This window comes from Mixophyes fleayi, chromosome 1 (assembly GCF_038048845.1).
Source record: "Mixophyes fleayi isolate aMixFle1 chromosome 1, aMixFle1.hap1, whole genome shotgun sequence".
In the NCBI taxonomy this organism is placed as follows: domain Eukaryota; kingdom Metazoa; phylum Chordata; class Amphibia; order Anura; family Limnodynastidae; genus Mixophyes; species Mixophyes fleayi.
Window position 1 is genome coordinate 232654952 of NC_134402.1, and position 27762 is coordinate 232682713.

A 27762-nucleotide genomic window follows, 5' to 3' on the forward strand; every position below is an offset into this window, starting at 1 on the left:
TGGATTCTGTTATACGATGGTGCATTTATTTTGCAGCATAGTAATTTGCCCACCCCTGCTTGGAATGAAGCGTATCAATGACGTCATTTCCGCCCGTTGTTGCTATGTCAGCGGTCTGGCAGCGACATAATAAACGCCAGCTATAAAGAACGCGACTGTTTTTACGGTAATTGTATGCATGAGTGACGGTGGTGTTATTGAACGAGATTGAAAATGCATAGTCACTGTATTAAATGATTTTATAAGTGTTAGATAGGGAATTTGCTTTTCTTTCTCTCTCTCTTCTGTTTCTTATGAATGAATCACTTTGGCTGTTCAGTATATAGACCTTAAAACTAGCAATGTGCCATGGTACAATGAAGACACTTTTGGTGTGTGCATGAAATTATTATTTCGCTACTCAGAGTCGTATATGTTTCTCAGCCTGTGGTATTTGTACCCTACGGGTATGACCATCAACGGTTATTTTAAAAACCACCACAAATTCTGCAATCCCGAATAGTGAGGCAAAAACATAACTACAATTAAGCATAAAAATATTTGTATACAAGTAAGCCTAATAGCAAACATGTGCAAATAAAAGTCTGCCAATTATTGGCAGCACAAATTCAGGTAAGAGGTCCGTCCGTATTTGTTAAACAAACAGCAGGCATAAACAAGGTAGACAGGGAGGGTGTGTAGATGTCACATCGGGTAAAGAGAAGACCCTCCCTGTGAGACCTTACAATCTAGGGGGGTAGGAACAAATGGGACACAAGTGGATTTGGTGGGTGGAGGAAGTAGAGAAGAGAACATGAGGCAAGAATGAAGGGGTGGGTTTTGAAGGTGCATTTGTAGTAATGTAGGTTTTGGATAGAGGAGACTCAATATAAAATGGATATGTGTGTGTATGTGTATATATATATATATATATATATATATATATATATATATATATATATATATATATATATATATGTATGTGTATATATATGTATGTGTGTATATATATATATATATTTGTATGTAGAATGTGTTCAAACATGTTGGAGTATATTTCTAAAGTTTAGAGATTTTCAAAACCGGTCCATGGAATAATTGCCTGCAAAGAGAAATTTACAAATATAGTGCAGTATGATAAATCCAGTGATGAACTTAAAGATTTTGATTGCTAGAACTTTCAATTCTGCAAAATGTCCTTTTTTTTTTAAAAAGTAACAAACGACCAAGAGTAGCAGAGAGTGTACAGCCAGCATGTGATCTAGCCCAAGGATCCATGCGGAGGAGGGGTTGAGTAACTCTGCTAGAGTGAGGAAGGAGATGTACATATCTATTTTAGTGTTATTTGCAGCTCAGGTATCGTACTGGAATGAAGAGGAATGTAAATAAAGAGTATAATTTTATAGCGATGGTCTAGTACCCAAGTAATTGGGACATCTGTTTGCATTGCATCCTAACTTACCATACCAGTTTCCCAACACTTTTAAAGAGACTTTGTTGGGGAAAAAAATGGTTGTGCAGGGACCCTCTGGAAATCTACATCCACTGCCTAACCCATGCATCTTAACAACACACACAGTGAAAGGGGATTACTTAAACATTTAAATACGTAAAAGGGATATTTGTTAAAAATGTATTCACATTTGTGTTTGTTTGGAATAAATTAAAATGTTTTAAGGTATATTGGGTACTTAGTCAAACATTTACCATAATCAGATGAGTACACGGGACAAAAAGGTTGAAAAACTCTGCTATAACTGCCAGCTTGTTTTTTCACAGTATCATAGTGGTGTGCTTCTGGTTCTTTTTCTTTCTTTTTTTTTTTTTTTTTTTTTTAAACTTAACATTTAGTTCTTTTTGCATCATGGGAGTGAGGGGACAGAATAAAGAAAGGATTGTTAGTATAATGACTTTGCCAGGACATTTACCATATTACACACAATCTTGTATGAAAGGAAGCTGATTTGGAGAATCACTCAAAGGAGGATTTTGTGAATGAGAAGTACAAGAAAGAGTTAAACCATTCTTTGTGATTTTTATTTTTTAGGTTATGGTTGCACATTCCTGACAGCTTCTCTCCATATGTGCTACAAAACATATTTTGGCCACAGTGTGCTCCAAAAACTAGGAAAGACTTGAAATTTCCATAGTGAGGCAATAATACATTTGATGGCAGCCCTGATGTTACTTGCCAGTGTTAGGAGTACATGGGAGTCTGTCTGTCCAGAAAATATTGACCAAAATTAGGGGGAGAATAGTCTAAGTAGTAGAGGCTGTATGTTACTCTAGCTGTAGTAGGAAATACTCGAGTGGGCATAAGAGAAAGTATCTAATGGCTTATTTGAAGATATTGAAAGCATTCAAAAGCAGAGAAGTTGTTGCATGTTGGGAATGATTAAGATGATCAATTTTTCTGTTTATGTCTGTTAGGTATGTGACAGTGAATAAGGTTGCTTAGTTGAGCTGTATAATACTATTTAAGACATTTGAAACTGCTAACCCCTCCAGAAGTATGTCAAGTTATAATAGAGTTTCACAATGTCCACTGGGATTATCAGCATTGGGGTGTGTGACGTAGATTAAAAAATCCTGGCTATTACATTCATTTTAATTGCGAAACCATGAGATTGAGTACCTTGTCCACCCCTCTAAATCTTTGCAGATGGCCCTAAATGATGTTGACATCTTTGCTTAATAAAGAGTGTGGAAGGATTCGGTGGTTACTGTGCTTAAGTATTTTAAATCTATATTAGTCCAATGGAGATTGAAATTGATGGTTAAGAGTTTCTGTATAGGCAGTGTGATTCAGATACTCATGGTTTAAAATGCATTATGATTGATTAGAAAATTTGATAGTATGCCAAATGCATAAGTTTCAGTAAAGTGATTCGGTAGGAAACTTCGTGTTATATAATGTTAATAGGATATCCTCAAAAAGTGAGAGTTGTAGTCTCTATCCTTAGTTGAAATATTGGTAATGTCTGGGTTTTTACATAGTTTTATGCTAGTGACTCTATATTAGAAGGCAAAAAGAAAAAGGGACAAAGGCCTAGCACCAGTGTTTTGTTGACTTTTATTGCTAGCTTTTGTTGTGGGAGTTTATTGGGGGCTGGCTGAAGTCACTGATCACATGTGTCCAAAATATGTTAGTTACAAGTGTATTAGGATTAATATAGCATAACTCAGGGTTATACCAGAGTTAAAAAGGTGAAAAACACACTACCTGATATCACTGTACATGAGGACAATATCCAGCACTCCAGTGCGTTCTTTTACCCTCCACCTCAAGCACCTGCTTAGTTCACTCCTTACTGATCTGCTAGCATTGGTAATACGATCAGTTATGATTTAGCGAACCACCTGCCAACCTTGTCTCTCATTTAATTTCTCAGTATATCCAAGCTGTTCATCTGTATTACCATGTTGTTCGCCCAATCTATGCTAACTACTTTCCATGTCTATCTACACTGCACCATCTTCTTCTTTGCGCACTCCTCCAATCTCTCTTCCGTTGTTACCCTCTTCCGGATTCTTCCAGTCCAGTATCCTCAGCTACTTCTACACCCTCCTGCCAGTTCAACTGTGTAACCTCAAACTCCTGTGCTTCCCACCTGGACTGCTAAACTTGATGTTCCTTTAGTTCCTATTGTTTCTCACTGCCCCATTCCTCTAGAACAGGGGTCCTCAAACTTTTTAAACAGGGGGCCAGTTCACTGTGCCTCAGACCGTTGGAGGGCCGGACTATAGTAAAAAAAACTAGCAATGATACCGCACTTTAAAATACCATTGATAATGCATCATTGGGCATGGCCAGGCCACCCTCCTACAGACAAAAAAACTGCATTGTTGTGTACACCATTGAACGGTCACCAAAAATTGGGATTGTCCCACTAGAATCACAACATTTCACAGACTTTGCTGCTCTCTCCTACCTGTTCTTCTCACTTTCACCACCTGTGCTGCAGGTTTCTTTAGTTGCGGCTTGTCTGGATCCTGAAATGTTAGGGGCCCTATTTGGAAAAAAAAATGGGTACATTTAGAAAATTACAGCCACCCCCGGCGTTAAATCAGTACCACCCATGATTAATAATTAGGCCTTCCTCCAGCCCCAACGTTAAAATAATAGTATTCACATTTAATAAATAAACCTATTTCCCTCCCTACAAACAGCTCCAGCAATAAATTAATAGTATTTACATTTCAGAAATATACCTATTTCCCGCAACCGTCACTGCCATTAAATAATTCATAGGCACATTTAATAAAGGGACCTCATTCTCCCCAAATTACCCCATCTTAAATTAATTAATTGTCCCCACTATTGTGTCTCTCTCCCCCCTTTTTCCTCATGCTGTTTCTCTCACTCTTTTTTTCTTATACTGTGCCTTTCTCCGCCCTTTTTTCTCATGCTGTGCCTCTCCCCATTTTTCCTTACTGTGCCTCTCTTCTCCCCTTTTTTTCCTCCATAGTGTGCCTCTCTTCTCCCCCTTTTTCCTCCATAGTGTGCCTTTCTTCTCCCCTTTTTCCTCCATAGTGTGCCTTTCTTCTCCCCCTTTTTCCTCCATACTGTGCCTTTCTTCTCCCCCTTTTTCCTCCATACTGTGCCTCTTCTCCCCCTTTTTCCTCCATACTGTGCCTCTTCTACCCCTTTTTCTCCATACTGTGCCTCTTCTACCCCTTTTCCTCCATACTGTGCCTCTTCTACCCTTTTTCCTCCATACTGTGCCTCTTCTACCCTTTTTCCTCATACTGTGCCTCTTCTACCCCTTTTTCCTCATACTGTGCCTCTTATACCCCTTTTTCCTCCATACTGTGCCTCTTCTACCCTTTTTCCTCCATACTGTGCCTCTTATACCCCTTTTTCCTCCATACTGTGCCTCTTCTACCCTTTTTCCTCCATACTGTGCCTCTTCTACCCTTTTTCCTCCATACTGTGCCTCTTCTACCCTTTTTCCTCCATACTGTGCCTCTTCTACCCTTTTTCCTCATACTGTGCCTCTTCTACCCCTTTTTCCTCATACTGTGCCTCTTATACCCCTTTTTCCTCCATACTGTGCCTCTTCTACCCTTTTTCCTCCATACTGTGCCTCTTCTACCCTTTTTCCTCCATACTGTGCCTTTTTGCGTTATTCCCTTTTTTTTTACTTACCTTTCTATTAGCTTTTCTTTTCTTCTCCTCTCTTCTGTCTTCTGTCTTCTTGCTTCCTCTCCGCGCTGCTCCTCACTGAATGACAGGCGTGACTTGATGACGTCACGCCTGTCATTCAGTATCAACAGTGCAGAGAGGAAGGAGGAGGAGGGACGCCAGCGCCGCGGTGAGGTGAGCAGTGTACCTTTTTTTTTCTTTACTACCCGGCTCCCCCCACCAACGAAGGGAGCCCCGAAACCCCTGACGCCGCGGCGGGCCGGATAAAAAGCCGTAGTTTGAGGACCCCTGCTCTAGAATGTAAGCTCTACCCAATGTCTCTTGTGCGTCCAGTCTGTCTTCATATTCCACATCTGATGCTGAATTGTTTCTGTATGTCATGCAATTTGTTCTGTTAATTGCATCCATGCATTTATTATTCTGTTCTGTGATCATGTATTTGTTATGTCTTCTGTTTTCACGTATGTCTTATTTGTACTACTATGTCAGGCGCTACAGAATCTGTGGCACCATGCAAATAAATGATGATGATCATCATCACAAGTGCATCCCTGTCATGTACAATAGTGTTGGCTGTAGGGCCCTACAGTAGAGCTAGAGTTCCCAGGAAGACCGGGCTTGATACCAAAGGCTTAAAAAGTGGAGAGCTTAAATGGCCAGGTAAATCAGTTGCAGGATTTCTCAGCATGTAGAGGTATTTTGTTGATCTTTGCTATATAGTTTGTGTCCCTTTGAAGCAAATACCATGAAACAAATATGCTATCTTACATTGTATCGCTGTAGTCTATTTCAGATAAAAGAATAAAACTCCGCTTTGCTAAAATGGCATGCAAGTGGATAACACAGGAGACCTTTGATGCCGTCGTGCAAGAAAATATTTCAGAGTTTGATCTGAATCCAGAAGAAGCTTTGAATGAAGCTATTCAACAATTTGAGTCTCAAGGTATCTATCCACAAAACCAAAAAGACAGTGGATCCAGAAAAATATATACAAATGGTTAATCTGAATAAAATTACATCCATGAATCAAAGTGGCTTAAATGATTTATTAATACAATACACATAAGAAAAAAATACAACGCAATTTTAAGCACAAATATCAGTGCTGATATGGGGATCTGATTTCAAAGATGAATGAACCGTATAAATTATAAGGTTAAAAGACCACACAATTCATCTTGGGCTGAAAAAAAAAAAATCCCAAACACCTGTACTGAGGTATAGATATGTAACAAAAAGTCCCAAACCGTGCTATCTAGTAAAACAGATCCAAAAAGTGTCAAACTGTTCATAGTCTTCACCAATTAAATGTAACAAACACTCAAATGATTAAACAAAGACTTCATGGATTGCGGGTAATGTCAATTCCTGTGTACAAAAGATAAAAATATCGACATATTGCTCAATGTGATGTGACTTCATACAGTGCAAATAAAATTAAGCAGAGTATTAGACGTCGTACAAGACCACACTGGCACGTCTTCTACTAAATGAAACACAATATCCAGAGAAAATGTAAATTTCTGTTTTTGCTTAAATCTGGAACAACTGTCCCAAATGGATCTAGTCGGTTAATGCATATTGTTTGTTTAAATGAGCAGAACACAGCTTAAAGGGAGCACAAAGTGATGCAATAACAGAGAGGAATTAATTGTCTCCATGTTATCAATATATCTCCAAGGGTTTGTACATCCAGAACAGTCAGTTTTTTTTAAACAAAGGAAAAAAAGCTTAAATTAATAAGGTACTTGCACAGTACAATCCTGTTGGGTGTGGTGTTACTGCAGTCTTATTAATCAACAGTGAACAGTCCACTCCACAGGAAGCTGGATGGTATTGACAGAAATTTCATTGTATATAGATCCAATATATCACCCTGAGTTCTTTCTTCTATTTGGAGTTCCTCAAGGTACCTATTACCCAGGCAACTGAATAAAGCAGGATTTTGTAAGAAATTATAAACCTTAATTGGTAGTGTCATTATGTTTTTTGTAAGTGGCTGTTTTTCCTGTCATCTTCTTTCATTTCTGTTTGCAGTCTACATGCTTTAACTTTAGTACCTCTTGAAGATGTCCAATATAACTATGCACTAATTCTTTTTGGGGAATGCTGTGTTTTATTTCTTTTATGTCTGTGTTTTTTTTTATATGCAAATAAAATTGCTGGTTTTTTTTTTGGTCCTAACACAAACACCAGTTTCTGGAGGCTCAGACCCACAGCAGTGCAGTATACGTAAAGGGTTAGTCTGGTCCTAGTAAGCTTTGCTGAAGGTGTGCTAAGTCAGGGGAAGAGATTCTTTTGTGCAGCTGTCAGTTTTCAGCAGTAAAGGCAGTTCCATCTCTGAGATTCCAGGTAGTTGTCTGGAAGTTGGGTAATTGCTGGGAAGGGAGGGAGAAGAGGGCACTGGCTAACAACCTCTGCTATCTCTGGATCCTATGTGAAACCAATATGCCTGTAAGTTTATACAGTTATACCTTGTTTCTACTATATAAAAGCATTATTTAATTTGATTTTTTTTTTGTACATTTAACACCTTTCTTACATAAAGCTATAGATTTTCTATCTAGCTTTCTCCAATCACATAGCTCTAACTGTCTGGCATCTTATAAATAAAAAAATGGTTAAGTTTGTGCTCACAGTGTTATGATTCATTATATTATATACGCCAAATCCAAGGGTCACTACTCCATACTCATCCTCCTCGACCTCTCCGCGGCCTTCGACACCGTGGACCACCCCCTCCTGCTGCATACTCTTCTCTCTCTCTGCCTCTCTGGCTCTGTTCATGCCTGGTTCACCTCATACCTTGCTAACCGCTCCTTCTCTGTATCCACGTCTGGTTCTTCCTCCACCCCCTCCCCTCTCCCTATTGGAGTCCCTCAGGGCTCTGTTCTTGGCCCTTTACTCTTTTCGCTCTACACTTCCTCCCTTGGAGCTCTCATCTGTTTGTTCGGTCTTCAGTATCACCTATATGCTGATGATATTCAACTCTACATCTCTTCTCCTGATCTTTCCTCCTCCCTCCTCTCTCGTGTAACTGACTGCCTCTCAGCCATCTCCTCCTGGATGTCCTCGCGCTTTCTTAAAATTAACATCTCCAAAACTGAACTCATTGTCTTTCCCCCACCCAGACTCCCTTCCCACCATGACCTCTCTATAATTGTTAACAACTCCACTATCTCCTCTGTCACCCAACTCCGCTGCCTAGGAGTCACTCTTGACTCCTCTCTCTCTTTTGCCCCCCACATTCAATCCCTTGCCCAAGCCTGTCGCTTCCAACTCTGTAACATTGCCCGCATCTTCCTTTCCTCTCTCAAGATGCCACCAAAACTGTCATCCATGCTCTCATCTCCCGCCTCGACTACTGCAACCTCCTTACTGGCCTCCCCTGCTCCCACCTCGCCCCCCTCCGCTCTATACTTAATGCGGCTGCGAGACTCATCTTCCTCTCACGCCGCTCCTCCTCTGCCTCCCCTCTCTGTCTTGCCTTACACTGGCTCCCCTCCCCCTACAGAATCCTTTTCAAACTCCTCACCACCACTTACAAGGCTCTCTCCCAGTCTACTGCCCCTTATATCTCTAACCTCCTCTCCATTCACACTCCCGCCCGCTCCCTGCGCTCAGCCAATGATCGCCGCCTCTCCTCCACTCTGATTACCTCTTCCCACTCTAGAATACAAGACTTCTCCCGAGCTGCCCCCCTTCACTGGAACGACCTCCCTCGCTCCATCCGTCTCTCACCCAATCTGTGCTCCTTCAAGCGGGCACTTAAAACTCACCTGTTCCTTAAGGCCTACCAACCATCCACTTAACCTCTCACCTCTTCTGTTTCTCCCCTGGCTCCTTTTTACTCTCCCCTTTGCTTCACTGGCTCCCTCTTGAGCCTGATTTTGTCTACCCTCCCTTAGGATGTAAGCTCGTATGAGCAGGGCCCCTCTCCCCTCCTGTCTCCAGACCTGTTCTTCCGCTCCGTCTTTACAGTATTTGCCTGCCTGGAGTTTCTGAAGTTCTGGTACTTTGTGTTTATTGTTCTGTATTGTTTTACCCTGTATAGTCTACTGTTTGTACCATGTACGGCGCTGCGGATACCTTGTGGCGCCGAAAAAAAGAAACGATAATAATATTACCCACTGAAAAATATATTCTTTTATGTACATTTTTCAGGCAGAAAATCACATCAGTGCATCTCTTATGGCACATTTATAGAATTGTTCCTGTATATTCAGATTGTTGGTAGAGTAATATGATTTGCTCAGCAAACACCTGAAATGTAATAAATCTAGGTGATACAGAAATAATGTGTAACTACTCTTTCTGTCTGCTTAATTAGGTGTTGACTTGACAAACATAATTAAGGTTGTTAAGATACAAAGTGAGGAGAATGAGGATGCAACAGGCCACACTATCCTGCAGGTATGTTTTCTTATGGAAATGTGGAGTTGAAAGCATTTGTGATATAAATTAATAAATATCTCTCTGGTATCCAGTTGGGGGACCCTGGACCATTGGGGTATTGAGTGCAAGGGCACTTTAAATATTTGAATTTAGTTCCTTCCTCCTATGCCTGCCAGAGCACCCATACGTTTTATAAAGTGGCCTTCAGCAGGGTCTATGTTAGAAGCTCTAGCAGCTTTTATTTTTTTATTGGCCACATAGGCAACTATGGAAGAATCGCTGCAGGCAACATGGATGCTGGGATGGGTGGTGCAGAGTTGTACTTCCGATGCTGCCTCCCCACTTAGAGTGTTGGATGGCTTTGGGGGAAACAATCACTGTCATCACAGGTAGAAAAATGGCAAACTTTTAATAAGCCTGGGGGTAGGGTCTTTTTTCCCTCATAAGGTAGGCTATGTCTTTAGCCAGTGCAATTGCGGAGATTGCTCAACTGTCCTGTACTTACGAGAGGAGTCTTTCCCAGGATCCCTCAGGTTTGGGTGCAGGTTCATTTGGACATGTGTCCCCTTTGGTCATGCCTAGCCAGGATCCTGTGGTTTTTATGGCAGCATCTCAGGAGGAGCCTGTATGGGCAAGAAGTCTTGTAACTTCTATGTAGGAACTAGTCCGAATTTCCTCCTCTTTAGAAAGGGTTCTAAAACTCCCTCTGCCTCTTGAAAACATAGAAGTCTGTTTTTTCCAAGAGGAAGGTGAGTTAGCTGAAGGTTCGAATCTAGAGGATTCTTCATACTTTGAAGAAGATCATTAAAGCCGGCAACAGGGAGATGATCTAATTCAGGCTGTACGCCAGCTATTGGACATCCAAGACATGGAGGTTCTGGATATTTCGGAAACTTGTCTATTTAAAACAAAGGCAAAGAAGACCGTTTATTTCCTCCTCCTTCTTCTCAGAAGAAGTGCCTCTGTAGCGAGGGTTTTTTTCTTTTTAATGCACTCAATACCCCAATGTTCTGGAGTCCCTCAATGGACTAAGAAAAAAGGATTTAACATAAGTATAAATTCCTATTTTCGTAGCTTTTTCAATTCAGTCACTGGCTGAGGTTATTGGTGGTCTCATATCCAGCTATGGTGCATTGCCAAGCAATATGTTCAGCAGCAGTGGATGCTTATTATATAGTGGCACATAGATCATGGATGATTTTGTGGGTCAATTTGGCAGATTTAGTCCTATTTTGTATGAAATGTCTGCTTTTATGGGGTTACAACAAGCAACAAAGATGGCAAAGAACCATAGAATTTTGTCCAGCGTCACATTGTCCAGTTTGATCATTTGCATGTGTGATTAAATGGGATGCAGTTCCGACCAGCTGGTTAAGACACCAAACAGTCGTATCATTCCCCCCCCCCCCCCCCCCTGAAATATTATTTTTTTTTTGTGTTATTGCAATTGATAAGAAATGGAAAATTGTGTATATAGAATACAAAATACAAATAAGTATAATGAGAGGTGGAGCAGTTTCCCAACACCAAGGTATCAATTGAGCACAATAAAGAATGTTACAGGCATATGAACAGTAAAAGTCCCAGGAAAAGAACACACACACACACACACACAGGCATATGAACAGTAAAAGTCCCAGGAAAAGAACACACACACACACAGGCATATGAACAGTAAAAGTCCCAGGAAAAGAACACACACACACCAGGAGATAGCTAGATAATGTCATCTAGCTGAAAAGCCTTAACGACCAAAAAATAAATAAACTAAATCTACAATTATATTTGCAAATTAAAGCTAAAACTAGAAAGCGAAACTAGTGCTCACCCAAAGTTAGAGAAATTAGCGATCCATTCACAGAGTCGGAGGTGAAATGTCAAAAGAGCTTGTGGGGTAAGTGAAGAAAGCTAGTGTAGAATAATTAGTCATGTGGGAGATAAGTGTTAAATGACATCTGCCAAAAGTTGTTGAGAATACCAAGAGGTGTACTGAAAGCACTTCTCAATTGCAAGTTTCGTATGCGAGGGAAAGGTGTGTATAAAGTTTCCCCAACGCTTGAAAAGAGCTGGGTGTATATGTATCAAGGTCCGATTTATTTATTTTTTTATTTTTTTCCCCCAGCGATTTCAATTTGTGGGTGATAACCCGCAATTTTAGTCCCCGAATTGCCAAATGTATTAAGCTGAGATTTTTACTCTGACATCACAGCAAATCGCCAAAGATGACCAGCGATATTGAAGATCAAACACTCCCGTATTTAACTAACTCTCCTGTGTTTAGGTTTTAAAAATCCCAGATACAACACGCTGCTTCTTAGTAAACACATCACTGTGGTTTTAAAGATGGTGTTGTGGTTTTGTAAACATTTTGTTTTGTGGTACTACAGGTCTCAGCCAGCCATGGGTGTCAGGGCATGTTGGCACTTGTGGTTCTCCAAGTGACAGCATGCCCTGGCTGCCATGGGTATGCTGGTGCCAGTAGTTATACAAGCATCAGAATTCCCACACTGTTTAGGGCAGCCCGGGCTGGCTGGGACTTGTAGTTCCACAAAACAAAAAAGCGTCAGTTAGTTTTTTTTAACTTTATTTCTGCCGATATTGCTCTACACCCACCGCCCAGGGGTGTAGGAAGAGTCCTAGTGCTTTCACTGGGCTGGTTGGCTTCCTAGGGGGGGAGGGAGGGGGGCTCTCGTTTTTTTTCGGCGGACCCTACTCCTTAGTGAATCCAGCCCAGCGCTGAACAGCCTGCGGTTGGTTGTCATTATGGCAGGGAGACCCCTGCCGCGTGTCCCTCTGCTATAGTGCCACCACCCCGACTGGTTCGGTTAGTGCTGGTTGAGTGAAAATCAGGGGGATCCCACACAAATTTTTCCCTGATTTTCACGTAGCCAGCAGTAGGCAGGCAGCGATAGGGTTAATAGTGCTCGGACTGGGGAACCCCACCCTTTTTTTGTTTTTTTTTGTTTGTTTTTTTACATCTGCGAGATGAAACACGCTCGAGAAGATAACTGGATTTTCAAAATCGGAGCTTGATACATTTACCCACTGGTGTCAGGAATTCCATGCTGTGTGTGTGTGTGGTTATTTCTCGGGATGGCGGGACAATGTGAATAAAACAGCCATATCTTAATGTCTGTGGCCACCTTAGGCTGTACACAACCCAATCGACTATCAATTAGTGATAGTACAACTAAGTATTGATTGCAGAACAGCGACATACAATTATGTCTTTGTTATAAAAGCTACAATGTTAACTGCAGTTTCCAAAAATAAATCTGTAATGTGAAGCCTTTTGTACAGAAAACAAACCATATAAAATAGATAACAACTATGCCCTTGTGGATGCTATATTTAAATACAAGTATACATTATATGCCACTTAAAGCACTGGTTATTTCATTATTCAGAATTTGGTTGCTGAAAGCTGCTTTGTTTTATTTGAAATTCTCTCTTCATAAAGCCTGGCTTGATTAAAGTCTTTTGTATGACCGATTCATTGCCATAGTATGGGGGCATAAACAACTGTTTATTGTTTGCTGACCATTTAGTGCTCATGTTTTATTTTCTTTATAGAGCTTACTTTGGCAGCCTGTCAACTGTGTCTGAACATATTTTGACAACCGTTTTGTCAACTATGGTGGTGCCTCCAGTTATAGGAGGATAGCTGTTGCCACCACCAGGATCCTTAACCAGCAACTGAAACTGCTTGTTTCTGATGGTGGATTGTGTAGTGTGTACTTCTGGGAGGTCTATACTGGTAACTGTAGCTGGTTCCTCCTGAATGCTTACTTTGGATCAGGACTGCTGGGTTGTGGGCAAAGCGTTGTCTCAGGATACTGATTTAATAGGGGACAGCTGGATGGATGAGTGTTCTCTCTTATCTGTAGTTACAGGAATGCAGCAGGTATACATGATATTTAGGTTTAGTAATTTATCATTGTGCCTAGTGGCATAGGAGGTGCTGTTACCCTTGTTCACACCCTACCCATTTGAGCGGTTGGGGGGCACTGTCCACTCTTCACTATGGCTCTATTAAGTCTCGACTTTGAGTTTTATCTTTCAATCTCCAGTCCCAAGTGCCTTCCAGGATCCCTGCTACGGGAAAGGCCCAACAATACTGGCTCTCTTGCTTAATTGGGGAACCATGTTGCAGCAGTCTGAATACCTTTTGGTTCCTTTTTCTTCACACTTGCTTCTACAAGCAGAGAAAAAACTAAAGCTAAATTGAAAAGCTTCTGTCCAGAAACCATTAAAATCCTATAAGAACAAATAAAACAAATTCATCCTTCTGTAATATTATGATCATCCAGTCATAACTGTCTCTGTTGTTTAATTGCAGACATTGGAGTCCTTGAGGAAGAATGTGGAGTCCTCATCTGTGAGCAGTGTTTCTGAGCTCCTAATACAGTTTGGGGATCAGTGCAAACAGGGCATGGCCCATCGCTACCTTGCAGGACAGAAGTCTGCCTATTCTGTGGTTCTGAAAGCCTGGCAACTGTTAGAGGCAGATCGAGAGGGCCTGCTCAATGCCCTTTATGCTATGTCCTCCCTTACCGATGGACAACCAGATTTGATAGAGGGTGTTGGACTGAAGTTATTAGTTTGCGTTATGCAGAACTACTCAAGTGATGCTGAGGTGACCCTGCTGGCAATACGTCTCACTCGCCATGTGTGCCTGAAACATGAGCAGAACCGCCAAGACCTTGTGAAGGAAGGAGTTTTGCGCCATCTTACAGGAGCCATATCAAACCATGGTGCAGATCCAGATGTGGTACGCGAAGCTTGCTCTGCCTTGAAGATTATGACCTTTGATGATGACATCAGAGTTCCATTTGGACATGCTCATGACCATGCCAAAATGATTGTTTTGGAGAATGCAGGCCTGAAATTATTGATAGAAGCTGCAAAAGGTATAATATTACATTAATTTTTACTGTTTCATTTTGTACTTCAAAATGCTAATACCTTTTCCAGCCTTCCTAGAACCATAAACATTAAATGTCCAAGAGACTATATGACAAGTCCTTATTCAAATGCTTTATTGATGTGGAAGGACTGTAGTAAAACTAGTTTGTATTCTTCATTCCCCACTGCTAATGCAAGTGAGAGACCCACCAAAGAGGTAGGACAAAGATGCAGCAGTTGTTCTGTATGTCTCATGCGCAAAGTTTATACATGGTATTTCTATATTCGCTGATGCATTGATAATATACAGAATGCACTTCATGTATACTGTGTTCCCTTGATCTTGTGTTAATATTCACATCAATCTAACTATATTATTGTCCTTGAAATGTCTCTACAAACCAGCCTGGGTGCAGTTATGCTGGGTTACTTAGTGGGTGAAGCATCAGATGCTCCCTCCTTTAGTCATTGCGCAAGAAACAGCGCTCTCCTGTTGTAGTGACTTTTTCCAGGCTGTGTTTCTGAGTCTTCGGCTTGTTCTGTTTCTGTAGGCTGAAACTCTCTTTAAGGTCTGCATGGCGGTCATTGAAAGCCTTGTTAAGGAAGTCTTAGAAAATGTAAATGTGGAGAGTAAGGAATCTTAAAAACTGCCCTATCCGTGTTGAAGAAAAAGCTAAATAAACCACAAAGGTTTTCCTGGTAGCAAAGAACTCAGCAATATAGTTTCAGCCGACTGGAAAACGCCAGGTAAAAACTCTGTGTTCTCTATGTGCTAACGTATATAGAGCCCCAGTGCTCCATTTTTGGAGAAGAGTGGCACCATATGTAATATTTAGTTATTACATATAAAGCAACCCTGTTAAAAAACAGACAAGAGGTGACAGAGAATTTCGGCACAAGCAGGAGGGTAAGAAGTGGAAAAACACTCGGCACTATTATGATAAAGGATATAAATGCTGTTTTACATAGTTCCCCCAGTTGGATTTCTTATCAGCAGTTTCTCTTTTTGGAGAATGCTCTTGCAAAATTGAACCTACTGCGCCTCATATGAAATTGCTGATAGTACTATAGCATTGGTTGAGCAAGAACGCATGGTCTTTCTCAAACAAATATAAATATGGACAAATATGAACTGCAGTAAACCTAAGAGCGCCACATCTGAGTTATGTCAGGAAAAGATTAGTGCAAAAAACGGTATGCAGTGCTCAAATCTAACTGTCTCCAATATAGGCTAATAAAAATAATGAGTGGCAGATCACGAGTGGTCAAGTATAGAAAATCAACATGTTTATTGTGTATATTAAAAATCATGCATGTAAATACCTATATGCTTACAGAGGTATATTGTGAGGAAAAATTGCAAAAACTACATCACAGTGCACTATGACGTATATGAACCACACGCTACTGATGAAAGAAAAATATAACAGCTGTATATTATGTAGCCAATTGTGTGGTCAAAGATGTTGATTAAAAGACATGAGCAATGCTCTACGATTTCCCCACAAAAAGATATATAGTGCTGATAGTTGCCGTTATCATCAATCCACACGTAGTGGTAAGTTTCTTCCTATGAATGATAATGTCTATATGGCCATATATATAACTCCGTATTGGGCAGAGATGAACTAGAGCCTCAGTTCAAACAAGCTTTATAGTATAAGTTCCACATATAAATGTATATTCCGCTTCATGCTCCATAGATGGAAAAGACACATATGTGAGTAGAATATACTGTAGTACTCACTGTCTCTGATAGTAGATATGATGGGTTTTTCCACATACCCGTATAGATTACACCTTTGCAGACTCGTCTCTTTGAGTTTACTGTGTGTCCGATGGTTGTAAATAGTGATCACACACCTTCGTAGTACGGACTGGAATCATAGGTGAATGAAGATGAAACCTATTCAGGCTTTAGCGGGATGCTGACAAAAGTGCCTTAAAGTGCTACATCGAATGGATAATACTTGTATGATCCGCGGATAACAGTGATATCTGTGACCGCCTCACACATGGCTCTCTGATGAGAATGCTCCACGGAGAAAAGAGGATGGTAAGAGCAATTGTTTGTCCGCTTTCAGATTAATCCAATAGTACAACTCCTGGGTGGGTTGAACCAAGTGCAACGGCAATTACAGCATATAGCCAAGTGAAAATAAAAATAGCACAATAGGTAAAAAAAGTAAGCGGAGACCAACTAAATTGTTGACTCTATGCCCCTAACGCGTTTCATTACAGAATGTAACTTCTTCAGAGGGAATGACCAGCTAGGAAAAGATTAGTAACTACATACTCCTGAACATGTAGATAACAGAAAAAGGGACAGGAAAGAGGTTACCTAACGGGGCTCTCTAGGATAAGTGGTCAAAACGATTGGGTAATATATAAAATGTCAATCTTCAAGGCCTTGAAAAAGCTAATTAAGCGAAACGCGCGTTGGCTTTCGCTCTGTGAGTGCCTAAACTTAATTATGTAGACATCGCTCTATATATCTTGGTCTCCATTCATTAATAATCAAGCTACAAATATATCTACGAGTGGGGACTTTGTAATGGAACAGCGATTAGCGCTCCTGCATAATTAGGATTAGAAGGGCTCTTTATACATATTATACAGACAGATACCCTGCTGCCAATTATTAGGTTCTGAAGTGAATCTGCTATATACCAGATGGTGTATCTTAACATGTCAGACTATATGCAAACCATTCAATTGCGATTTATGTCCATATAGACAGAAATAAATATACCACTTAACTAATACTTTATCGATTGATTTATCAGATACAAACAGGAGATTTATGATCCTAATAACTTTAATACACGTTCGGAGCTCAATCTGATATTAGTGGTTCTGCCTAGTTAAATTGACTATATCATTACATATATTCGTCTGAATGAGTCATTTTAGAAGGATATCATGCCTACGAGACATTTCGCTACTTTTGCTGACAATCCTAACAATATTAGGTGTTTGTGATCTAATCATTTCTCTAACCTAAGAATCATATTTGGTCAATGCACCTGCCCACTGATCCATTTATTTAGACCACATGGTTCCATATTCCTTAAGTTTGGATCACAGAGCTCCTTGCGGTTGATCTGCAATTTTATTTCACATTTTTGTTTCTTTTTTGTTTTTAATATTTCGCGTAGCCTTTTCTTGTTAGGATGTTTCTATTTTAATACATACCAATAAAGATTGACATTTTATATATTACCCAATCGTATTGACCACTTATCCTAGAGTGCCCCATTATGTAACCTCTTTCCTGTCCCTTTTTCTGTTATCTACATATTTTGGGTTACAGGGTGCACCACCCAACTTAATCTTTGGAATACTGGATAGACTTTATTATACAATTTAAAATAGGACATTTGGTCTATAACCTATTGCGGTTTCCCCCTCCTTTGTTCTCATACTCCTGAACATACAGGAGTATGGAGACCCCCTTAGCCCCGGGGCCTCCATTCCCCTGTGAGCGCCAGGGAAGGACTACAGTGACAGGCTCAGCACCATTGATCGGGCCAAGGGCGCCCCCTGATCAATAATGCTGCTGAGCACTTTCAAGGACCCCCTGGATGCCTAAGGCCCCTGGGCTGTAGCCCAGTTAGACCTCGGGTTAATCCGGCCCTGTACAGGACACCAAAAAAGCTGCACAACTTTATTTAAGATATAAAATTACAGCATGCTAAGGAAGTCCTTTATGCTCTAGTTGCACATAGCTATTTGACATTTTAACATTCGTTGTATATTATATTGCTTGAAGTGTTTGAGTACTGTTCAGTAATTAGTATTTTATTGTAGTTATGCAAATAGCAGGGATATACAATATTCAGAATCATGTGAGTTTTCAGTACTAACATCTCTAAGTCTAAGGGGTAAATTTATCAAGCTGCAAGTTGCTGACGGCTTTGAAAAGTGAAGATGTTGCCTATAGCAACCAATCAGATTCTAGTTATTTTATAGAATGTACTAAATAAATGATAACTAGGAACTGATTGGTTGCTATAGGCAACATCTCCACTTTTCAAACCCGCCGGAACCTGGCAGCTTGATAAATTTACCCCTTAGTTTCTGTTATGTTTTAGCATATTCATATTTTGGCCCAATTATTAATTTACTGTTGAATGAGTGCTGCAATCAGAGTTTAATGCACCTGTTTCATTATGATGGAGTCAATTTCCTACACCATTGTTACATATGTATATATAATATGATGGTATATATTTTTTTTTCATTTTTATTTGGTATCTTTAGCAAAAGTAAAATATTTAGCCCTTTAATGATATTTTATAGCTTCCTGGCCCGACACATTTTTAGCATTTTGCTTTGTGTTGGATATATAACAGTGTCTTTTTTTCTGCAGTTATGGAATATTACAGGGGTTAGAAATGATTGGGGTTTTTTACCCCCTGTTTTTTAAAAAAACTCTTTAAATAAAGAGGAAACAGCATGAAAAATACAAACAGCAAATAAATCAAAAGATTATGAATATACAAGATGTCTCCTCTTATTTTAAGTTTTATGCTAGTGGAGAGGGAGAAAAAAAAATTAAGTTCAGAGATGGAGGAAGGGAGTAGAGGGGAAGCGGAGGGTGGGGAGAAGGAAAGGCACGAATATTGCCATAACTGTTACTATCGAAATTATATGCAACATGTTGAGGGATAATCGACCTATGTAATAAAAAAAACAAACATCAACACATACAGGCACGGCACCCAGCCTGGGGGTTCCGGAGGCGGCCCAAGAGCTATGTGCCAATAGAGGGTGGGAGAGCCAAAGAGGATAAGCAGCTACGGCTTTCATGTAGATACCACGAGGTTCAAACCTTGTCAAATTTATGATTTGTCATGAAGGTTATATTTAATACTCTTCATGCTTGCGATATGCCATATGTAATTCCATAGAGCCTGCATGGAGGGAGGATTAGGGTCATTCCAATGTTTAGCTATTAGGGATTTAGCAGCTGCCAGTATATGAGAGATCAGCTTGTTGGAAGGGGCACTCTCATTAGGAATAGGGCGAGAGAGAAGCAACGACCAAGGATCCTTAATGACCTGTTGTTCAGATACGGAATTTATAAGTGCAAGGACCATGTCCCAAAAAGGAATTCTACAAGGGCAGGTCCACAGCTCTGAGTGGCGGTGGGAAACATTCTAGACAGCCTATCTGGGGTATAGTACCACCTATAGTACAATTTGTATGCTGTTTCTTTAATTAGTATAGAGATTGAGCTCTTGGCAATCCCCTCTCTGAACTCCTCCCAACAAGACTCAATATCATCCCTTTGGAAGTGGGGACTGCAGACATGTGCTCAAAGAGAGTGAGGGGCCGAAGAGTGTCAGGGGCAGGCAAGGACATAGCAAAGTGTCTGACCTGGAAATACTCAAAGAAAAGCGGACGGAACGGTTCAAACTTGTGAGGAAGATCTGACATAGAGGCAAGTTCCGTTGACTACCAGGTCTGAAACCACATGTATCCCCACACGTATTCCAGTGTTTAAATTGCTGTGAAATGTTACCGGGGGAAAAGCGTGGGTTGTTCCAAAGGGGAGTTAGGGGGGGAAATAAGGGAGGACAGATTGTGCTTGAGCCGGCATGAGTCCCATAAGGACAGACAAAATTTGAGAGATTAGAGAGAGGAGGCCCCTGATGGTCTGTCTACCTTGGTGAGGCCCCAAAGGGATTCCAGAGAGGGGACTCCCGTAAAGTGCTACCCTCTTTTTTTTTTTTAATTAGAAGGTCATGTAGTTCAGAATAGACCTTGGGGAACACTACAAATATATAATTATTTCTACAACAACTGTGTGTTTGCTATAACCAGAGCAGACAAACTAGCTTCTTACTGGATCTTCTTAGACCTCTCTCCTGCATGAATCAATGGGGAAGAGGGGAGTAAGATTCACTACTTCTATTGAACGCTGTGCAGAAATTATTTAGCTGCCTGGTTGCTGACTGTTCTTTATTCCAGTGTGCGGCCGACATTACTATGCAGCGTTAAAAACACAGAGAATGTCTTTGAAGCCCATGTCCGCCCACCTTAAAAAGCAGTTTACAATGAGTAGCTTTTCTGTCTTGTATCATCTTTAATAGGGTGGTGTGGGACAGATTGTTCAGCATTGTGTCCTTGGCAACAGAAATGCTTTGTTTAGAGGCCAGATTGGTAGATGCCTAAGCAGTGTAGTTGCCATTAATGTCACAGCAAGTTTTGGCTCTGCTATTTGAAATTTGTGTCTTATATCTCCGCTCTCTTATCCCCATACTAGTTTTTGAAGGTTGTGGCATTAGGTATAAAGGAGGGAAACTCCCTCACTATGCTTATAATTATTATTATTATTATGATTATTATTATTATCATTATCCTTTATTTGTTAGGCGCCACAAGGCTTCCGCAGCGCCGTACACAGTACAAACAGTAGACTATACAGGGTATAACAGTACAGTACAGAACAATAAACAAAACTGCTTATTCCCAAAAACTTGACAGTGGAAAGTCAGAGTTGGACTATATGAAAAAAGAGCAAAATTTGAATCCGTCTCTGCTGTGTTCTGTAATTTGACATAATAGGTGTATGGGGGAGATGGAAGCTTACATAGAGATCATAGAAACACATTTGTGTAGTGCACATATATTTCTTACCAGAGTGGATGACTAAGCCAGGACATAGAAAAGTATAAAATGTTCTCCCCCATACCTGCCCCATCATACACCTTACTTAGAAAGGACAGTGGTGTACACTGAAAGACTGATATTATTAATACCTGCGTGCATAAGTCTTTAGGCTGTAAATAACATCTTTCATGTAAAGCATATGCTTCATATTCATATATTTGGTTAAATAACTACAGTAATATGTGTGTGTGTCATTTTAAGCTGTCATGTCTTCCACCTAAAGGTGTAGTAACATCAGTGAGTCTTAATTACTTCTCATATTGAGAATTTTAGAAGTTATGTTTCATCTCTCATTATGTCCCCATGGCATTATATTTTTCAGCTTGCAGCTAAATAAGGCATAAGTGTGCTGCAGTACCACACTGCCAGCACTTAATAATTATATCTGAACATGCAAGTAAGTCACAGTTATCTGTAAGTCACGCCACTAAAGCATTAATTACATTTTATACTGCCAATACAAAATTCAATTTGCATGTGTAGCATATGAACATTCTGTTTTCCCTAATATGTTCTGTTCTCAATTCTAAGTGGTAGCAGGTTGCAACTTGGTGTTTCTTGAGTGCACACAGAAACAGGCGCAGTTCTGTTTATAGTATCACATAGTCATATTCAGGTGATTCTGGATATAGACACACTGCTGTTTCCAGCATTTGTGGTTGGTGCATCAGCATTATAAAAGCTATTACATGGAGGACAGGGACCATATTGCATATTGTTCAAGAAAAAAATGGTTATACGGATGTGTTTTGCCTGTGTTTTTTTTTGGTGGTTGTGCAAATAAGGACGTGTTCACTGCATACATACATGTGGTAGTGGAATCGCTTTATGAAGAAGTTCTTTGCCAATGACCATTTGTGTGGGCAGGAGCAAGTAGAATATTTTTAAATGAAGAATGTTCTCTTGCCTTGCAGATTTCGCAGATAACACTGGAGTCCTAAGTGAACTGTGTGCCACCATTTCTCGACTTTGTGTGCGGAATGAGTTCTGTCAAGATGTGGTTGACTTGGGTGGACTGAACTTTATGGTTGCGCTGTTGGCCGACTGCATCGATAATCAGGTAATGACCAGTCACCTCTGCCCTGGCACTGAGTATAATTTGCTGGGCTGTACTTAGTTTAGTGTTGCCCTAGGCTTTGTGAGTGAATACACCCTAAATTAGTTATGATGCAATCCACATGTTTACCCCTCTATCCAATAACACCTTCTTCATTCAATTTTCCCAGAGAAAATAGCTGGGTTGTAAAGATAAAATAGCGTAAGATTAAAGAAAATAAAAATAATAAGCATTGCCATGCTATCCACTGAACTGTGCATCCCTGCCCATATGCTTATGGAAACTACAACTGGAATAAGCGTTCAGTTTTTTTTCATTTTTAAAGAAAAAAAATATAATGGTTAGTAATCCATGAGTTTCTTATTGTGCACTGTCAGTTGTTTCAGTGAGATAGTTATGGCTTATCTCATCTGGTAGTGCTGACAAGAAGGGCTAGCTGAAACACAGCCTTCTGTTCTCTGAAAGTATGTTCATTTATTTTACATTGCAAATAAGTGACAGTGAGCTAATTGTCACTATGGAGAAGAGAGCAGGTCTGCACTTATTCACTGATTACAGTCATCTAGAAATTCAGAAACATGTGAAAACTATTGGAGGCTGGAGCTGGACAGATGTTTCTTCGCTATATACATTGAGTAATTTATCAACACTTACATATTTATTTATTTTTACCTGCCACAGTCCTCAGAAGAACAGTAAAGGGTAAACAATAAGAAAAAATGACACATTTTGGTAATTAATAAAATCAAATATTTATTGCCTTTTACTCTGTTAAAATATTCAGGTAGTTTTATGTTGAAAACAAGTTTTTGGTAGGTCACAGAATCGCACTTTATGTACTTCTATCCCGTCTGTTATTAGGAGCTTGTAAAGCAGGTCCTGAGTGCCCTCCGAGCCATTGCTGGAAATGATGATGTAAAAGATGCCATTGTGAACTCTGGAGGGACATATCTGATAGTCCTTGCAATGACACGACACATCTGCAATGCCCAAGTAACTTTTTTCTTTTTACGCTAGAAATATGTAACATTCTCGATTAACTTTGAAATGGTTAGAACACTTTTGTTTCTCATATTATTATTGATGGTAACTCCATATCAAATTACTGCAAAATATCCACTGTGAGCAATTGAAAGTGTGCTTTGCATAAAACAAGCCTCTGTGGAAGGCTTGCTTTGTGTTTCTTTCTCCATCCACTGCACAGCATTTAGAAGCTGCCATCATCTCATTATATGTGTCTCATATATTTTCATTGGGAATCTGTTTTTCTGTAACCCATGAGCACTTCAGTTGTCTAAACACTGCATGCCATATTTCTGTGCGGCAAGGAAAAGCGTTTCCATTCAAATCTGTGTGGATCACAACAGGAGCATCTGATAGACTTTAACTATTGCTTTTAGCCTGAAACTCTAATGTGACACCAGCCTTAGTTACACCAACTATAGAAAATAACACCTGGATGTTCACAAATGGCATCACAGTAAATCCTATTGTGTTACGTGCTTTACTGAATCTATTGAAGGCAGTAACTCACTGCAGCATTATTGCCCTAAAGCATAATACACATAATGGTGCAATAATCTCTTGGGTTCTCCTATGGTAATATATCAGGGATGAGGTATTATTTTATTGTTGAAACTAACTTCCTTACACCTACCTAATGTATGTGTATTATTATTTATACCTGGACTGTACAGATTCCAAAGTTCCCAAATAATTTGAAATGGGAATAATCCGTTTATATTGGGGATGTGTTCCCATTACATGCTGCATTCATAGTAAAAACTGGAATTCACTGTGAATGTAAGAAAATATGTAATAAAGGTGTACTCTGAACTCATCCCTGGGGGTAAATGTATCATACCCCGGTTTTTTTTTTTTTCAACTTGCCGGGAATCGGTGAGTTGACAGCTAAAATTTAAAGCGGCGCTGGCTTGTAAAGGCAAGCGCTGCCTTTACAAGCCAACGCTGCTTTAAATTTTAGCTGTCAACTCGCCGATTCCCGGCGAGTTGAAAAAAACGGGGTATGATACATTTACCCCCTGGTGCTTTACTCCTCATTCAGCTGAATGCAGCTCAGTATAACAGATCAACACACGACTATAGGTAAAGTTAAACTATCCGCACTGTAGAATTTTATCCCACAAGTGGATAACAGTCCTTTCTATAGTAAAAATTTCTGTCTTTTATTGGATGACCAAACATACTTCTCCACTATTTTACAATTGTAATAATTTGGGTTGAATTCTTTCATCCATGTTCACTTCAAGTGAGCAAAGTAAAGTATGTTCTCTCCATTTAGGTCTGTGATCAGGGCTGTGCTGCCCTTTCTATGTTAGCTCTGCGTAAGCCAGAAAACTGTAAAGTCATCATGGAAGGGGGCGGAGCTTTGGCTGCTCTTCAAGCAATGAAAGTGCATCCTAAGGACTCGGGTGTGCAGGTAACAATAAACCCAGAACCTCCCTCCCCTTAAAATAAAACAAAATTTGTAATGTTTTTGGTATTTGTTGACCTATCCACTTCCCCAAAAACTTGATACCACACTCCTAATGATGTTACACACATCCTTCACCATAGAGCTATGTCCCTAAGCTATTGTATTGTGAGAGGATGATTACACCTCCTGTAAAATTGCTTTGGGAGGGGGTAATGAGAAGGGAAGCAATGGTAGCTACGCTGAATGGTAAGTGTTCTTAAACTGATTGACAAGCAGAGCCAATTAAGTAGGACTATGAAGGCTCTATTTTAACAACCTTATGGATAAGTTGAATACAGTGGTTATTAATTGCAGGCCATTAAACAGATGAATAAATTCCTAATACTTTGATACTTGTTGGTAATTCAGAGCACTCTTGTTGCTAGTCTTTCGTCTGCTGTTTTGCCTGAAATAATTTCCAGGTTATCAGTAGATAGAAGCTTATTCCCTTTAGTAACCCCAAACCTAAAATACAATATATTTGCAACACATTCATTTACTGGAATGCACTGAGCTGTAAGTGGATTTCTTCTCTGCAGGATTATTATTATTATTATTATTAATAATAATAATATAATATTATTATTATTCAAAAGAAACTTCAGAGCAGTCAACAGTAAGCTGCCCCGATGATGATGCTTGTTTTATTACTGTGGCACTCATGAGGTGAATTTTATTACAGAATACCTTTCCATTTTTGCCTTTGCTCTGTAGTCCAATAGAGATCTGTTGAGTTTTAATTTCATGTTTATGGTCTCACCACTTTTGTGACAATATTTGCCATACACCTTTGCTAAGACCTGTCAGATTTGTTATGTGATGATTAAGCAGAATCATTTTTTCACTGCTTTGATAAAGCAGGACAGCCGGGTAACAGATTAGTTAGCCCTTGTCTGTAGGTCAAAGGATTACAACACTCTTTGTTGTAGGGATGATACACTCAAAAGTACAAGATGTGTACACAGATACAGCAACCTGTGCTTTTTATATAGAGCCAATAATATATCGGGCACATTGATGATAGAAATAAATGCAAACAAAAGCTTATCTTTTTGCATGTTCATGTTGGGGAAGGTGGATCCAGCCACACCATCTTGGTACTTTTACTAAATCCTTATTCAAAAAAACAAGGGAGGGTTTATGTTGATTACATGACACAAACACAGAGTACCTCTATGCAGCACAAATCGCTTCAGTTTTGCACAAGTGCACCTAGATGGTCCACATAGCACATAACAAGTGTGGCCCCCTCCACTCTCTGGACATACCTTTACAAACTAGAAATGTGCCTAGGTGTGTATAGACAGGCTGAGAAACATCAAGAGGTGCACAGTGCAGACGTATAAATGCCACATCAATAGTGCAAACTGTGACAGGATGAACCGCCTATGCCACCCTGTCTGTTGCTGCTGGGAACCAGGTGGTCATACTTTGCCACCGTTCCCTTTAGTTATCCCAAATGAGCCGCAGTAGGAGGGGTTTACAAATGCTGCCACCACTGGATTTATTTAGTACCTTCTACAAAATGATAGCTAGAATCTGATTGGTTGCTATAGGCAACATCCCCACTTTTTCAAACCCGCAGCTTAGTAAATCTAGCCCGATAGCCTCTTCACACTCCACCTGCCTATTACACTTGTTTCCCACCACCTCCATTATCTCTGTTTGTTTCCTCTCCCCACTAAAATGTAAGCTCTCGCAAGCAGTACCCTCTCTACCTCCCGTCTCCTGTCCTTACCTCCTCATGTAATGGTTTCTTTCATGTTCTAATTGGTGTCTTCTGTTTGTTCTCTTGTGCCAATATTTATTTGTATTATGTTCTTTGTGTATTGCTGACTGTACGGTGCTGCAGAATCTGTGGTGCCTTATGAATAAATGATGATATCCCACTCATCTTTACCTCAGAAACAGGCCTGCATGGTGATCAGGAACCTGGTATCTCGCACTCAAGATTTCTCACAGCCGATCTTGGAAATGGGAGCAGAGTCTTTAATTCTTCAAGCCCGCAGCACTCACAAGGACTGTGATGATGTAGCAAAAGCAGCTCTGCGGGACCTTGGCTGTAAAATAGAACTCCGAGAGCTGTGGACTGGCCAGAAAGGCAGTTTGGCACACTAACTTCAATGTATCTTATCCCCATGATAAAATAAAATGGCGCTGGCAGCTTATAAGGGCATTTATTACACCCTTTCCCCCATACCTCATAAAATGAGCAGTTGATCCATGCTTTACAATTTTTATTTATTTTATTATTGTTGTATGATGCCCAAATGCCTTTACTGCAATGTACACTCTGCATCTCTTTCTGTTAATATCATTGTACTACTCTACCTGGCAGAATAAAATTGGTTTACTGAATTCCGTTTTCACAAAATGCATCTTGCATTTCTGTTTTTTTCTGTTGCACATCAGTAACAATTGTTTTTTGCAATAATAAGGCAGGAAATTTAGTTGAATACTGTGACTGTAACATAAAATGAAAAGATTGGTTATGGAATAATTAGATCATTAACAAATGCAACCACACACCATTTGTTCACAGGTAGAAGGAAACACTCCTAGACTTTAACTTCCTGGTAGCCTGTAATCAATGATTTAAGTGAGGTACATTTTTCATCCAGTTTTATAGATATGGAATCCCCCTCTTTCAAAGGTTTACACAATAACTATAAAGCAATGTTCTGTTTATACAGCATAGTAAACGTTGACAAATCATTGAGAGTAAAGCTGGGCATACAAGGGACGACTCTGCTTCTTGAACCCAAGAGTCAGCCAACAGGACTATTGTTTCAAATGAGATCTCTTTTTAAAGTTATGTCTGCATATAAAATATACACAATCCTGCAATTCGATTACAATTAAAGTGACTGCCACTCGGATGAACTCCTCTATCCCAAAATCAGAAGGCAATTAGATTTATATAATACATTGGGTAAGCGAAACCGAATAAGAACTTTTATATATCTGCTGCAACATTACGTATGGTGTTCCCTTTTCTGACTTAAAGTAAAAATAAAATGAAAAATTGTTTAGAATAATAAATATTTATGGACATACACCACTGTAAATCTTCACTTACTGGATAGATACTTGGGGGTAGATTTAGTAAAAATCACGTTTAGTTGG

General features: G+C 39.9%; 1 protein-coding gene across 1 annotated transcript; it reads left to right on the forward strand.

The window, feature by feature from the left end:
• Positions 1-9: 9 nt before the first annotated feature.
• On the forward strand, positions 10-27010 carry ARMC6 (armadillo repeat containing 6). The gene is made up of 8 exons (XM_075207526.1): positions 10-166; positions 5909-6068; positions 9456-9538; positions 13860-14430; positions 22018-22163; positions 23022-23153; positions 24463-24600; positions 26542-27010. Exons 2-8 carry the CDS (start codon positions 5948-5950, stop codon positions 26752-26754), a joined length of 1404 nt encoding a protein of 467 aa, XP_075063627.1. The 5' UTR covers positions 10-166; positions 5909-5947; the 3' UTR covers positions 26755-27010.
• The last annotated feature ends 752 nt before the right edge of the window (positions 27011-27762 follow it).